The following is a 16,620-nucleotide window of genomic DNA, read 5'->3' on the forward strand; positions in this document are numbered from 1 at the left end:
TTCGCTGGGCGGTCCTATCCAGCCACGCGCTTGCATTTGACGGTGGGCCGGGCGAATTTAAATATTTTTATAAATTAATATCTCGTTAACTATTACTGCAATCGTAAAATGATACAGGACTTTTCGACTCAGTATAGTATGTTCTACACACCCATGAAATATTATGCGGTTATTCTCAGCCACCCTGTATATTATATATAAACATATATATTATAACACATATATATTATATATAAACATTGACCGATCGACATTTACAGACATTTGAAAACGGGACTTCTCTTTTTCCAATTTGTGCCTTTTTATGCCAAAAACTATAAAAGAAAAGCATTTTTATAGCAACCGTTTTGCAAAAAGTAAATTTTTTTATCTATCGGTACGTTCTGCTCGGCTGCTAGCAAAGTCACATGTATGTACACGAGCTTGGTTTGTGTGTGTGCTACTGTGCCGGTTGCGGCCGCCCGCCGCCGACCGCAGAGGCGCAGATTACCACAGACAGATTGAAAACAGATATCGGCAAGATGCCGTTTATGAGAGGCAAGGAGCCTGTGCGGCGAACAGTGAAATATTTAATGGCTGGCAAATTAATTTTGAAGGATAAGATACAAATAATGTCCTTCAATTACAACACACATGGCGGACATCACAAAGGCACTAGGTATGTAAGGGTTATGTTTGTAACATTTGCTCATCTGCAGTTTGTATTTTAATGAACCGTTTTTCTGTTTATTTTTCTCACAGAGACTTCGTGTTTTGGCATCTACCGCAACTACAATATAAAAATCCAAACGTGCAAATAATTACCTTTAGGAACATTACCCCATCGCCATTCATAAAATGTTACTACGGTAAAATTACAACTCAATTATAATTTCAAACAAGACTTATTTAATGTGAAATTAGGCGGCGAAATCTAGTGAGCTTAATAATATGCATTTTATCAGTAAATTTGAACAAAATATTGTGACAGATTGACATTATTTGGTATGAAAATGTTTCTCAGAATTTTTCATGTGATTTTTCAAAATTTTTATGTTTCAGAATTTTTGAATAATTTTATAACTGTTTAGAATATTTCTTAAATTTTTTAAAATTCAAATTAAAACATTTTTCAAAAGTGTCAAAAAGTCTTTTTTATAATAAAATATTTTGTGTTTCAAAATTCATATATACATATAATTTAATGAAAGCTGTGGACTTTCTTAGTATTGCTAAAAGTGTTCCAATTTATATAGAAATGAGAAAAAAATTTTATCTTTGTGTATTTTATGCTTTTTGTTTTGCCAGTAAAGTCCGTAAATGTGTGTGATCTATGAACAAATTGTCAATCGAATCTAGGCAAAGTCACTCATAACTATTTGAGTGATTATACAGTTGAGTGCAAAAACTAAATGTTACAAATTGATAAATTTATTTCATTTTTATAATCCATCTATTATTAGATTTTATTAGCAAAGTTTGTTATATTTTTGTTGGCTTTGCTGATTAAATTCATAGCAGACATTTACATTTTTTTTAATTATTCATTTTTAATTTAGTCTACTGTGAAATTATTCGAATTACCAAAGACTAATGTTTGTTTGTAAAGAATAAAACATTTTATTTGCTCTTATTTCCTAATTATTGTCACATAACGGTCTTATTTATAACATGTGTCCTTCTAATATATGAGTTATTGCGAAGAATATTACTAAAGCCTCGGTAGTTAAAGGCTTAGGACGCTCGCATGGAATGCAAGTGATCCGGATTCGACTCTTGGCTGAGGTAATATTTTTGGCAATAAAATTATTTAGTTTTTTTTAACATCTCTTTAATAGGATGCCAGATTGAGCATCAAATTATTAAATTGCTTTTCAATTTAATTTGTAATATTACTACACAGTTTAATCGGATTGTGTTTCAAGACCAAAAATAATTTCGGCGCGCGGTTTAAAAAGACTACATATATTGTATATATAGTATATAAATTTACATAGAATTATTTCAACATCAGATCTAGCTTAATCATTTAAGATTCTTATTTCTTAATTATTGTGTAGTAAAATATTGTTTCTTTTCAAATATGTTTTTAATGCTTCAAATACGCTACAATATCTTAAAAAAATATTTAAAACATATTAAAAAGAAAACATGGATTAAGAATATTTTAAACTGTTTAAAACATGTTTTTTTGCCAATTCTGGAAATTAATGCACAAATTTCTGTATTTTACAGAAGATGGTAAGACGATGCTAATAGACGCAGACAGCAAATCAAAGGACGAGATACTTGATCATCTCGTGAGAGTAGTGGGAAAACCGTTGGACATAATAAAAAAGGAAACTGTAGCTCAAGAAAAGAAGGATAATCCAGCAAATTTCGGAGTTGGTTGCGACAGGAGTTGTATATGTCATATCCCAGGACAAGTGCCATGTCCCGGTATAGTACCGTTGCCGAATTACATGCGTGGAAAGAAAATAGTGGAAAAATTACTGAATCAAGACTAGACAAACTGTTATTAAAAATTCTTATTATACTTTGTATTATAATTGTATTACATACACATATACGTATGAATGTATATCCTTGTCTATATCCAAAAGTATGAACAATGGAAGTAACATGTACACTTTACATCTTATTCCAAAGCATATCACGTTTACTATAAAAAAGATTTCCATATATTACGAAAATACACGTACATTGACGTACATATTGAGAGCGTTACATCGCGGACGATTTCAAACAGTCGTAGCTCTAATGTTTCTTGTATTCTTGGTGACAATGAGGAACATCGAGAGAAATATATATTGGAACTTTTACAGATAAATAGAAACATAAATGTTGCTCTATGTCCTCTTGGTGAATACATAGTTTTACAATACGAAAATACATATAAAATTTCTTTATACACACAAAATTTTAATAAACAGTATTAAATAAGTAGACATTGCATCATAAATAATATAAATATCATGAAACTAATGTGATAATGATAGTGATGAATAGGATAAAAATACAGATGAAATGTACATGAATTATCTTCTTGACTTGTGACGGCTGTATGGCTTGTTGTGATGGTAGTGGCTTCCACGACTATGATAACGTGTAGAGGTGGACGGTTTTTGATTTTCCGCTTTTTGATAGAGGTGTATAATTGGCGATCCTTCCAATGGTTTATTCAACTCAAACTCCTCTTCCGATTCTTTCATCAACTTAAGTTTTGCTTCAATCGCTTGAATTGCTGTTTCACGACTGTCAAAAAATTGTGGATTTTAATTAAAATATTGCTTATTCCCAGCTGTTATTTGATAAAAGTACAAAATTATACCTAATCTTTTTATCTTCTTTCTTTGCACCAGCCAAGGCAGGAATATCAATTTTTGGTTTTGGTTTATCCATGTCCAACTAAACAATAATTATTTTTTGTAAGTTTTTATAAAATCATTTAAAAAATTAAATGTTAATTATAAAGTTATGCATTTCACAAAATATTGTATGTGTCATATTATAAATTGAATTTTAATTTAAGATTTGTTATAACAGACATGAACATATTGTACCTCGGTGACATTGTGTGCCCATCTGACGATAATATTCTTAGCTCCGACTTTTAAGTTATGTAAAGCATCTTTCGCCCTTACGGCATCTTGAATTGTTTTGTAAGTAACAAATGCATATCCTCTTGGTTGACCAGCTTGAGGTCCTGATCGATGAAACAGCAGGTCGAACTTTTCGATTGTGCCGTATTTTTGGACAAGTTTCAGGAGTTGGTACCGGTTGACAAAAAGAGCATTAGTTTTTTTTGTCTAATTTTAATGTTCTAGCACAGTGATGCGCAACCTGTAGTCCAGTAGCTTATAATCAAAAATATATAAAATCATATTTTTATTTTATAAATATTCAAACAAAATTAACATTATAGGATCTAGAAGATTTTACCTATTTCTAAAAATAATTCTTTGAAAATGACTTTTAAAAAAAGATTGTGCATCACTGTTCTAGTGCAAAACACTTCATATATCATGTTTCTCAAGAAAACATTAAAAAAATCTTTATAAAAGAAGTATAATATAAATACTTACTCATTAATTCTTAAATCTAAATTGCCCACCCATAGGCGTCTGTCTTCAACCTGATTTGCTTTTATAGGTTCTAATGGCAAAGGAACTTTACCATTTGACTGCAAACAGAATAAATTATATTACAATCAAATTTATCTATAAAAATTATTCTAGATAATCGATTAATTAAAATTAAATTACATTGATAGAAACAGGCACAGATATGTTCTTTTTTAGTTTGATTCCACCAGTGTAAGATTAGTTTTAATCTCGGTTCAATTGACTCTTCATCTTTTTCTAGTTCTAAGAATTAGAAAAAGATGAATAAATTAAACTGAGATTAAAGTTTACAATAAAATACTGGTATAACGAGTTCTTACCTCCATTTTAAATGTGGAAGAGACGTTGTTGAGTCGATCAAATCAACATCGAGAGATCTCGGCAATCAGCGAGTGTGTGGCATCAGTCTTCGGGGTCTTGAATCTATTTTGTGAAACCTTATGGACAAGCTTTGTTCACAACGACATTCCGAATCGGAGAAGCTTGCCGTCACATTCGATCATCAGGGCGCCGTGGGAATAAAGATACGTGACGAGCCAAACGTTTTGCGGCGATTTTGCATTCTACAAAAATGTGGCTCTCCCGTATAAATGTAAATCCAGAGTATTGATTGATCTGTATTCTTTTCCCAGTCACGGCACGTTGAATAAAATCAAGCAAGATGTAACAAGACGCTATCTTCTTTTTCCTCCCTGGAAAAACTTCTTTTGAGATCAATACGATTCTTTCAATGCTCAAAGCTCACTGTTAAAGTTGGCCTTACTTTCAAAAATTTTAAAGCAAAATGCTATCAAGTGAAAATCAGTGAAAATTGTAGATTTGTAGAATCGCACATATATACAAAGAGATGTCCACAATTAAGAACTTGTCGCGCGTCCTCTAGACATATTGCGGCTGAAACAAGAAGTGGAAAACCAAACGAGCGACTGATGATAAACGACGGATTCTTGCAGGAAGAGAGGGGAGTATCAGATGTCAAATACAGAATACTTCTGTCAAAATCGGGGCCGGAAGCCAAATAAAATTGGAGAAGACGACTTCTGTCAAAAGTCTAAGGAGTAATCGTCCGTTTTGAGATGATCGTTAAAATCATCTGAAAAAAAAATGAGCGACTTTTTAGCGGCCAATAATGTTTGCGGGCAGAACTTGCTGCGGCTGGTATCTCGTGGGAATGCTATTATAGCTGAACTAATGCGATTAAAGGATTATGTACCACCGGTCTTTAGGTCAGTTTATTAAAAAAAATATATATATACATATCTTGTTAATTGAATAAATAACAGGGTAAATATTTGCGTTATATTACAGCCAATTGTAATATATTACAAAGTCGTTTTGATGTAATTGTAGTATGTAAATAATTAGATAAATTTGTTAGATAAATGTAAACTTATATATGTAAAAGTTTATTCAAGTACAAATTTTATTATTATATGTTATAACATTATGTAAATATTGCATTTGATTGTTTTTCCTATAGCTTGGATTCGAAGCAACTGATACAGAAGTATGGATCAATTATAATCGACTTTGCATACTTTAAGGCAGCCAGTGTTTATGAGCAAAAAATAGAGGATGATTCGGTAAATACTAACATTTTCTTGCAAATTTAATGAGAGTATTATAGGCCAACACATTCCTAAATTTCATCTGTATTTTTTTTAGGTACTCCAAGAAACTGATGAGGAGCTCCGGAATAATTTTTCAGACATACTTACAAGATTTTATTTGACCTTTGAAAGTATACACAAGTATGTCACAGACTTGAATTTTTACATCGATGAATTAGGAGATGGAGTTTATATACATCAGTCAGTGGATTCTATTATGTTCAATGAGGAAGGAAAACAATTAATGGTACATTTATCTTTTTTTTTAAACATACACTTATCTATTTGATCAACAGAGAAACAATGTTGAGTATACAGACAAATTAATATAATTAAATTTTCATGTAGTGTGAAGCTGTATACTTATATGGTGTCATGTTGTTGCTGGTTGATTATTATTTAGAAGGACGAATACGTGAAAGATTACTTGTGTCATATTATCGATATAATGCTCAACGTTCTTCCTCGACAAGAGTAGATGATGTTTGCATGTTGCTCCGTTCAACAGGATATGTGAGAACACTGTCTAAAAGACCAGCTAATTATCCTGAAGAATATTTCAAGTATGTAATATAATTGACCACATAAAAGAAAAAAATAATATAATTAATTTTGAGATACTCTAAAATCTTCAGAGATTATAACAGAATATTAGAAAAAATTAATATTTTTTAGGAGAGTACCTCTGCGAGATTTTTTGGTAGATCTGGTTATTGGTCGATTGCGTTCAGATGAGATTTATAATCAAACTCTCGCTTTCCCGCATCCGGAGCATCGCAGTACTGCCGTGGCCACACAAGCATCAATGTTAGTTATAATTTTGTCATTTAAACCAACTGTACTACATACACAAACTGCCATTATGAGGGAAATAGTAGACAGGTTCTTTCCTGACAATTGGGTAATTAGTATTTATATGGGAACAGTGATTAATCTATGTGATTGGTGGTCACCGTATAAAGCTGCGCGAACAGCGTTGAATAATACACTCGAGAATTCTAATGTGAAAGGGATTGCCCAAAAATATGGAGCAAAAATGAATGTACGTCTAAGAATTTTTTATGAAGTCTTTATGCAAAATTACAGTTTTATATAAAGAAAATATTCCAGAAATTAACGCAAGAAACCGACGAGGTACAGTTGGCAGGTACATTGGATGAAAATGCGACAGGTTCTTTAGTCAAATTAGTGAGAGAATGCAATGTTACGTTGCATTGGATTCTTCTGCACACCACTACGCCCACTATAACATTAGAGGATTCAAAACGTTTGCGTACTCTACGACAGTTGGTCGTAATGGAAAGCAAATATACCACAGTGAAATGTCTCCGTTTATTACTAAGCACTGCTCAAATTGAACAGGATGTTAAACAGATGTATAAAGATGTATGTTTAAGATCATTCTCTTTTATTGCGATATCTGTATTTGTACTGTGATTAACCTTTTTTATATTAGCTCTTGCTTGGAAAAGAAGCCAAATGGTTGAAGGATAAAGGGATATGCGTCGAACGTATAACTGATCTTGCACAAATTTTTGGAGGCGCCAAACCTCTAGATGGTATTGATAAAAATCAAAATCTTTATGCATGGTTTATAGAAATAAGTAAACACATTGATTCGTTAAAGCAAGAAGATGGGCGAAAGATAGTGCAATTACTGCAAGCGTTGGAACAAGTTCAGGGTAAAGAAACACGAATCAAGTAGACTATTTATTCTGTTTAAAATAAATCTATATAAACGCTTGTATTATACTATATCTTATGTTTTTTTCCCAGAATTTCATCAATTAGAAAATAATCTACATATTTCACAATATCTCGCTGACACACGTGAGACTCTACACAATATGTTGCGTACAGGCAGCATATCTGAAGACATCATGATAAGTTTAAACATCGTGACCGATTGTTGTTATGCATGGAATATTATGGAGTCTTTTATCGATGTAATGCAGGAAAGCATAAAGGGAAATCCCCCAACCGTTATCAAACTAAAAGCACTTTTTCTTAAAGTAAATATGAGAGCAATTAAAATCATATAATGTACACATACATTACATATTTTATACATTATATTATTTTTAGATGGCGTCAGCATTGGAAACTCCATTACTGAGGGTAAACCAAGCACGGAGTGCGGATTTGTCCTCGGTGTCTCAGTATTATAGCAGAGAACTAGAGGGATATGCTAGGCGGGTTTTGCAAATTATACCTGAAACTGTGTTCGGTTTGTTGGCAGAGATAGTGCATCTTGAAACGAATTCGTTTAAAGAGATCCCGACTAAATTACCCAAAGATAAACTCAAAGATTATGCACAACTGACTGAAAGATTACAGGTACACTTTTACAAATGATTTTCATTAAGTTGTGTTTATTTAAAAGAAAATAATATTGTTATATTATTATATTATGTTTGTAGATGGCAAAATTAACATATGCTGTATCAGTTTTCACAAAAGGTGTTCTATCATTAAGAAGTGTTTCTTTAGGAGTTTTAAGAGTTGATTCACATCGTCTCTTAGAAGATGGTATACGTCAGGAGCTTGTCAAAAAAGTTACTTTAGCTTTACAGAATGGCCTCAATTTTGATCAAAAGTCTAAGGTAAGATTAAAAAAATTTTTAATTCTAAAATTATATACCTAATAATTGTTGCAAACATTTTCGTAGACATCATTTCTACAAAAACTGAATCATTTATCATCAATTATGGACGGATACAGGAAATCTTTCCAATACATTCAGGATTATATTAACATAAACAGTTTGAAGATATGGCATGAAGAAGTGAGAGAATTATATGATTACATGATCTTTGATACAAATTACACAAAAATGTTTTCACATGCTCTAAATTCTATTCTAAATATGCACATCCTCAGATCACATATATTATAAACAATGCGGTCGAAGAAGAACGTAAGGGCTCTTCTTGGGTACCAGGAAAATCGTGGAGACAGTTCCAAGAAGATAAACACGCTTTTTCAACGGATAATAACTCTTTAACGTTCATGGGTAGACTTGCCAGAGAGCTTATCCGTATTACCGATCCGCGGTATTACGCGTTATTCATATTTTGATTTTTCTCTTATAAAAAAATTGTACTGTATCTCTAATCTGTTTATGTCCTTTCAGAACTATCGTGTACATAGAACATTCTCTAGCATGGTATGACATTAAAACGCAGAATGAGGTCTTAAATTACAAGGTTTTCTCGATGATATTAGAAACGATAGGCACGCCAGGATTATCGGGATTGGACAAGCTTATTTCCTTCTTCATTGTTATAGAACTGGAAGCTATAGTTCACTATATAGAAAAGAATATACGGAACAAAACATGGCTGTTCTGGTTGTTAGAAGATTGTGAGGCCACTTTAAATTCTTTAGATAGTGCTAAAAGTAAGAATTCACATTAGAAAAGTACATATAATGAAAATAAGGATAATCAACATGTATTTACACAAAGTATCGTGTATGTGTCTTAGGTAACATTACGAAACTTCACAATTCTATAAGCGCTAGTAGCAGCAAATTATGGTCATCAGCGCTTGAGTGGACGTTGAAAATAGGTCACTACCAATTATTGAGGAAAAAAATAGCGTATGAACTAAACACTGCGTGTAAATTTGAAGCGAAGCATATGGAAGCAGCGCTTCGAACATTAAATACGTACGTAGAAATTAATTTACAATTTTTTCTGATTTTTTAAAATTCTTTTCTAATTCTTTCAAAGGGCCGTTTTATGCGAGATAGCGAAAAAAGATAATAGTAGTAATGAGACCGAACCGAAGAAAAGCGAATTACTTCATGAACTTAGCATGCGATTGGACTGGGCTGGCATCAGTGATCCGCATAACAAAGTTTATATCAAGCCACCAAAGATGAATAATATAGCTATTACTATTTTCCTATTTACAGTATCGCAATTAAATAAACTATCCTACTGTAAAAATACAGGTATAATTATATTGTAATATATATATACATATTATTATATATTCTGTAATAAAATGAGTTACATAACAAACATTTGATTTATTGTAGCAAGTCTATTAAGCAAGAAATATCAGGATCCCGTTGACGCTGTGGTATTTGCTATAGGAATACAAACGATTCTTCGTCAATTCCACATTTCTGTGATGAATCGTTATGTAAAATATCTTTGTATGTACGTTCTGTCGTTTGTCACTGTTGAGAGGTAAGCATGATTTTATAATTTTAATATTGTAGATGTGACAATATAATATCGCTTGAGATAAGTATTACTAAATTAATACGAGAACGTTTTTTTCAGTATGAAAGCGGGAGGTGATGCAGAAATTGAAGGAGCTACTAATCTTCATTTCTTGGAACTTTTTGTTAAATATTCTGGCATTCCACGCTCTCTTATTCTTAAAGAAATACCTGTCGTCGTTTTAGATCACTCCTTGGTCAAATTGACAAAATGACGCTGCATCTGAAATTCAAGAGATAATATTACGTATTGTAAATGATCATATATATATTATATACATATACATATATATGCCTACATTATAAAGACATATATAATATATATTTTGTTTAAATAAAAAAGAGATTAAAAGTTTCATGTCAATAGATGTCAATTTGCACTTCGTAGAAATATATTACCGGGTAGAACTTTTTATAATTTAAAAGTTCGATCACTTAGGAAATTAATATTTATTTATGCAATTTACTTATTCCTACTATTTTAATTTATCAGCCAAATCTAACGCAAAAAATGCCGCATGCGGTGAATGTAGTTTACAATGTAAATTACATAAAAGTGTGGGCGCGACATCGTCATCAGAAAAAATATCTTCTAGAAAAGAATCGTCGCATACTGCAGAAAAATTTTGCATAGCCGGCGACGGCGATGGTTTCGGCGCATCTTTACATCTTTGTATTAGTTCGCATACATTTTTGTATGTACTTTTCTCTATAATTGCATCCATCTCGTCGGTGGAGATGTAACGATAAAACATCGATTGAAAGAGTGCATAAAGAAATTAACGGAAAGTATGATCGCCTGGCGATTCTGTCAACGTCGGCGGCTTCGACGGGCGTCATCGGGACACTGACATCGGCGACTGTATATAAAGTGACACAAAATTATCTGATCCCAGTATTCGACTTCCACATGTACGAATCAAGTTGACGTCTTCCTCTGGAGTCATCGAAAATCTGGGTCCGATATAGATAGCACGTATCGCTAAAAGTTTATTCCGATCATCTCGCACCTACGAGAAGAAATACCATATATCGAAATTAGAAATGTTGATTCATGTATATGAATTTTTTATTTCGCGTTGAATGCAGACACATCGTGTCGTTTTGAATTTTTTAAAATTTTAATCTGGTAAACAAAATAATCGCGATTTAAATTATTTTAAAAATTGCACGAAAAAATTTATGTTAAAAAATTATTTAAAAAATGGTTATTTTACATATATATCTGAAAGTTGATTATGTACATTGAAACGAGATAAAAATGATAAAAATAGCGATCGATATATGAAAATAATATATATATAGTTATACTTGATAGGCTGCTTTAAATCTAAACCATTTTCATAACTTTTACTTCAACTATTTGTTTCATCCATCGGAAGTTTTTTGAGAGCAGGCCGCCATGTTCTTTTTTGAGTCATTAACAAATTGATACTCTGAAATTACAAGCAATTATTTTTTATTGTACGGTCTAGTATAAATTTCAAATCAAATCTCAATAACCAACTTTTATATTCTGTGCACTAAGAATAACATATTGCAGTTATTTTCTAGAAAACTGTAATATGCGAATTATAGTCTGTTTTACTTATATGTATGTGTGTTCATTTTGAATTTGCACCTTGAATAATCTATCAATTACTTTTCATGGTACATATTCAACATAGAAAATATACGTTATGTATGTTCACTTTGAACTGGCACATTTAGTAATATATCAGTTACTTTTCGTGGCAATATATTAGATAATATCATTTAAAGTGTTAAAGATTTAAATTATTGGGGATCATTTTTTGATTAGATGAACATTTAAAGATTTAAAGGTCTCAATTTTTGAGAGGATTCTTTTTTGAACGTGTCTTGACCATTTCATTTTTATTATATTTTCTTAAGATAAAATTGTATTTTTTCTGTGTTGTATTGTATATGTACATTAGAATATCTTTCAGATTTTTTCAAATTTTTGAAAGAGGATGTAATTTATTATTTACTTGTTTCAAACTAAAAAATTTGTCTTTATACTATTAAATTCTTTTTTATTAAAATTAACATTTTTATTTGAAAGTACAAGAAAAATCCTTTAAAGAAGGTTGAAAATTTTGTAATTTTGAAAACAATTTTTTAATGATATTATTTACTAGTTAAAAAAATTTCATAAAACTGCCTCCAATTCCCAATATTATACTTTCATACAGATACTCTCTAACGACCTCCGAGACTTCCTTGTTTTCTTTTGTCCGCGTTCAGAAGATTCCTGTATCTTTTCTATACGCTATTTTTCATCTAAAAGTATAATTTATGATTAGATTGTGTGTGCACCATAAAAATACATATGATTAATTCTAAATTTCAAATGGTATCCCGTGACGCAAACATAAATATTTATTATTAAGGATAAGTAGATATAAGATCCGTATTACATACACACATTCGAGTAATCTAAGATTTCAATTAGGCTATCGGCCGCTTGGCGGCTGTTATATTACACTGTATATTACTTTAAAAAGTAATATTATAAGAAGTTATGTATTATGTACATATTATATTTAGATTTATATTTATATCTGGGCTTTTTTTTCATTCTTAAGTGTTCGAAAACATTTATTTTGCATTTATTGACGGTAAAAATTCATTATTAAGTTTAACAGCACTGATTTCCGGAAAATGAATTTAAGAATATGGGTATATCGCTTCTCGATAGCACTTATATTCATTGTGACTTAAATATAAGGATAAATGGTAAATTGTTATTTCGGATCCCATGAGGGATCTGATAGTCTGATACCGGTCAGGGAAACTGTTATCTGGGATTTGCGCCTCTTTAACATCTTGCGGATTGGAATGTCATTAGTTAATAAGATCCTCAGTTCCGTCCTTAATTTAATTATTAAGGTCTAGTTCTGATTTCGCTCAACCTCTCCAGTTATAAAATTCTAGGTATAACAACGAATTTTCTATCATACGATAAACTCAGAGTCACGAGTCTGAAAAAGTCTTCCACAATTATTGGTAATTGTACACATCAAGATTAAACGCATAAAATATTAAATTGTAGATATCTGCACTTGTAGCATTCGTATATATGAAGCTGCAATACTGTTGGTGTACTACTATTAAATATGTAAATATGTAAATAACAAAGCACGCAGAACTGATTAGTATAACTTAGATATAAATACCTTGGAGAGATAGGACAACTTCCAATTTAATAGTTCGAAGCACATTAGGCTCACTGAACCAGTAACATCGACTATTTTTTGCAAGAGTCGTAAAATAAAATTGTAAATATAATTATAACAATACGTGATAGGTAAATATCATATTACTTGTCACGTATTGTTATAATTCACTTTTAATTTGTAAATATAATATTAATCAATAATATTTTAACAATTTGACAAAATTTTAAATAAACCGAACTTTATTTTAAATGGTTTAGAATTGTAGTAGACATAGATCTTTAGACTTATATATTGCGAGTACAAATTAGTTCGGTTTGTTTTCCAAACTATGATCGCCTCCAAAGACGAGTCATTTTTTCGAGATGGAATTCGAAAATTGTTTGAAAGATAGGAAAAAGTAGTAGCCAGCGATGGACAATACTTCAATTAATCTATTTATTTATTTTGTTTTGAAATAAATGCAGTTTTGAACACAAAAAACGGACCGAACTAATTTGTACACTTAATAGTTTTCCATAATGACAGCACTATCTCCTGGAACATTTATAGATAATTGTTTATTTTTTTCATTCTCTTTGTAAATTTTTTTTAAAGGTACGTTTTAAAATCTATCAAAATTGTTAATATTGATAGGCTTCAAATATTTATTATTAAAAAAATATGTTTTACTATCATATTGAAAAATGCGTTATTAATAGAATTGCTTGTATAATTGTTTATATATTAGTAAGAGGGAAAGAATCATGTATCGAAACTAAATAAATCTTGGATATTTGTAGATACATGAACAATAATAATTAATTAAAATTTTCTTATTAAAAATTGATTTCAAATTAGCGAATTTAGATGAAAAATATCTCTCTTGATCTCTATCTTGGAAAATATTCACCTTTTCGATTACTGTCTTAATTATTATTCTTTTAATTTATATTGATTTTATTATTTATGCATGTATCTATTTAGACATTAAAGTAATGTATTTTTTAATGCGCGGATATTATAATAAAATAATTTAACATTATCATCGGCTATCTAGGATTTACTTGGTTTTTATATATATTTCTTTCTTTCTATCATTGATGTGCGAATAGTTATAAAAGCAATTCTATTATAATAACGAATTATTTGGAATAATAAAACATATTTCTAATAATATACGTGTAATGCCTATCAGTGTTAACAATTTTGAAAAATTTTAAGAAATTTAAAAACCTTTAAAAATTTACAAGGAATGAAAATAATGAACAATTACTTTAAAATGCTCAATGATAATACAGTCAGTGCAGATTATAAAAAACTCTATGTTTTATGTCTAAAGTTATGTCTAAAATTTTATGTCTACTACACAGTTCTAAACAATATAAAAGAAATGTAATTAAATTAAAATAAAGTTTTGTGTTTATATTCAAAATTTTATTTTAATTAAATACATTAAATTATATTTATAATTTTATTTTGCGACTTTTGCAAAAAGATAGTCGACGTTACTGGTTCAGTGAGTTTAAAAAACTTCAAACTATTATTGGAAGTTGTCCTATCTCTCCAAGATATTTATATCTAAATTATATCTATGATATATATATATTATATATTTGTTGTTTATATACAATTGATGTTGTTAGTGCACCAACAGTATTGCAGCTTCAGAATATACGAATGCCACAAGTACTGATACAGTTTAATATTTTGTTAAGTACACGGTAAATAGCTGCCTTCGTATACAATTTAATACCAAGAACCTTGAGTTTAACATACGAAGAAAATTCGTTGTTAAAACTTTAGAGAGATTGAGCGAAATTGTAATTAAATCGTTGGGCCATTATTGCGGTCATTATAAAAATAATGACCCAAGAAATTCCAATCCGCAAGATGTTAAAGAGGCGCAAATCCCAGATAACAGTTCCCCTGACTAGTATCAGACTATCAGATCCCTCATGGGATCTGAAATAACAATTTACCATTTATCCTTATATTTAAGTCACAATGAATATAAGTACTATCGAGAAGCGATACACCCATATTCTTAAATTCATTTTCCGGAAATCAAAGTGCTGTTAAACTTAATAATGAATTTTTACCGTCAATAAATGCAAAAAATAAATGTTTTAAAACACTTAAGAATGAAAAAAAAGCCTAGATTTAAATATAAACTAAATATAATATATACATAATACATAATTTCTTATAATATTACTTCCTAAAGTAATATACAGTGTAACACATGATAGCCGCCAAGTGGCCAATAGCCTAATTAAAATGCTTACATTATATACATATGTATGTATGGATCTTATATGTTCATATTTACGTATGCGTCACGGGGAACCATTTGAAGTTTAGAAATAATCACGAATATTTTTATGATAATACACACTATAATAATGGTGAATTGTGCTTTTGAATGAACAATAGAGTGTAGAAAAGAAAAAGGAACCTAATCATCACGAAACGGGACACAAATGAAAAGACAGGAAAGTCTCGAAGGTAGTTGACAATCACGTAATAAATTTGTTAGTTCTCAAACTGCCGCTTATTAATTTACAATCTATTTGCGTACATACATATATAATTGGTAAAGGTTATAACTCTGCCAAAAATTAATTTTATGCCAACTTCCAAATTTGCTTCTGTCGAGGGAATATTTTCCTATGTTTTCCACCGGACGATGTGAATTTTGTGTGCCATTTAATGAAGATACAGAAGGCAAGGTAAAAGTCTCGTTTTTCGACGTGCCCAAAAATCGTGGTCTTGAACCGACCCTTATATGGTCTGAACGCGACCCCCTATTAATAATACATTATATTTTTATGAAATGAAATTTTTGTTTTTAACTTTATTAAAGTACATTTTAAGGACATTTTATAAACTGTTAATCACAAAAAAATAAACAATCAATCGCTGTAGTCTGAACTGTCTTCGGTTTTATAATAACTACAAATACCTATTCTTCCTACGAGTAGTGCGACAATTGAGACCACTCGTCGACGGCTGTGGTTCCATTTGGGTTCTTGTTTGATTGACAGAAATCATTATTAAACACATTTTTTCTCCGAAAATATACTATAGACAATTACGATGCAAAAAAAGGGGGCTTTTGGACAAAGATCTCGCGGTCGCTTTTGGACCATTCCCACTTTTTTCACATATCGACTCGCCATTCCCATATGACAACTAATGCGATCTAATATCCATGGCATATATTTAACATGGTCCATAAACCAATAAAAATGACTTACCTTTCGATGCTTTTCAAGCTTACAAACACATTTAACTCGTTTTCCGTATAAGTCAGAAAAAAACTGCACGGTTGTTAAAACATATCACGACGTATAACTTCAAACAAAATTATTTGTGAAGATTGCAACATACGTTCAAATTGTCAATAGGATAACCGCTTTTCAGTGACACTAGTAAAAATTCAACCAGCAACGCCATTTCTGAGAAACGCGGGGGGTCGGTATGGTTTACCCGGTCGGTATGGGAACCCTCTC

At 30.8% G+C, this 16,620-nt stretch overlaps 3 protein-coding genes across 3 annotated transcripts; 2 read left to right on the forward strand and 1 right to left on the reverse strand.

The window, feature by feature from the left end:
• The first annotated feature begins 438 nt into the window (after nucleotides 1–438).
• On the forward strand, nucleotides 439–2,904 carry mRpS25 (mitochondrial ribosomal protein S25). The gene is made up of 3 exons (XM_018542543.1): nucleotides 439–658; nucleotides 742–848; nucleotides 2,215–2,904. The coding sequence occupies exons 1-3, from the start codon at nucleotides 522–524 to the stop codon at nucleotides 2,484–2,486; spliced, it is 516 nt and encodes a 171-aa protein (XP_018398045.1). The 5' UTR covers nucleotides 439–521; the 3' UTR covers nucleotides 2,487–2,904.
• Nucleotides 2,905–2,983: 79 nt separating this feature from the next.
• On the reverse strand, nucleotides 2,984–4,925 carry LOC108776042 (probable RNA-binding protein 18). Its single transcript, XM_018542541.1, is given in 6 exon segments — nucleotides 2,984–3,234; nucleotides 3,311–3,387; nucleotides 3,543–3,788; nucleotides 4,061–4,162; nucleotides 4,424–4,795; nucleotides 4,867–4,925. Coding segments are annotated over 5 exon segments (648 nt in total). The 5' UTR covers nucleotides 4,430–4,795; nucleotides 4,867–4,925; the 3' UTR covers nucleotides 2,984–3,017.
• Nucleotides 4,926–5,144: 219 nt separating this feature from the next.
• On the forward strand, nucleotides 5,145–10,251 carry Strump (WASH complex subunit strump). The gene is made up of 17 exons (XM_018542539.1): nucleotides 5,145–5,329; nucleotides 5,584–5,686; nucleotides 5,769–5,960; nucleotides 6,062–6,276; nucleotides 6,389–6,755; nucleotides 6,824–7,099; nucleotides 7,170–7,395; nucleotides 7,490–7,725; nucleotides 7,799–8,050; nucleotides 8,134–8,316; nucleotides 8,383–8,499; nucleotides 8,595–8,767; nucleotides 8,848–9,113; nucleotides 9,200–9,383; nucleotides 9,448–9,671; nucleotides 9,759–9,912; nucleotides 10,009–10,251. Exons 1-17 carry the CDS (start codon nucleotides 5,208–5,210, stop codon nucleotides 10,160–10,162), a joined length of 3,444 nt encoding a protein of 1,147 aa, XP_018398041.1. The 5' UTR covers nucleotides 5,145–5,207; the 3' UTR covers nucleotides 10,163–10,251.
• The last annotated feature ends 6,369 nt before the right edge of the window (nucleotides 10,252–16,620 follow it).

The sequence above is a fragment of the Cyphomyrmex costatus genome, unplaced genomic scaffold, assembly GCF_001594065.2.
Source record: "Cyphomyrmex costatus isolate MS0001 unplaced genomic scaffold, Ccosl1.0 scaffold333, whole genome shotgun sequence".
Taxonomy (NCBI): Eukaryota; Metazoa; Arthropoda; class Insecta; order Hymenoptera; family Formicidae; genus Cyphomyrmex; species Cyphomyrmex costatus.

Excerpts from the sequence above, each read along its gene's own strand:
- mRpS25 (XM_018542543.1), top strand. The coding sequence starts at position 522 with ATGCCGTTTATGAGAGGCAAGGAGCCTGTGCGGCGAACAGTGAAATAT. Across the intron at positions 659-741 it reads GGACATCACAAAGGCACTAG|AGACTTCGTGTTTTGGCATC; the intron begins GTATGTAAGGGT and ends TTTTTCTCACAG. Across the intron at positions 849-2,214 it reads ATTCATAAAATGTTACTACG|AAGATGGTAAGACGATGCTA; the intron begins GTAAAATTACAA and ends TGTATTTTACAG.
- Strump (XM_018542539.1), top strand. The coding sequence starts at position 5,208 with ATGAGCGACTTTTTAGCGGCCAATAATGTTTGCGGGCAGAACTTGCTG. Across the intron at positions 8,317-8,382 it reads ATTTTGATCAAAAGTCTAAG|ACATCATTTCTACAAAAACT; the intron begins GTAAGATTAAAA and ends ACATTTTCGTAG. Across the intron at positions 9,384-9,447 it reads GCGCTTCGAACATTAAATAC|GGCCGTTTTATGCGAGATAG; the intron begins GTACGTAGAAAT and ends ATTCTTTCAAAG.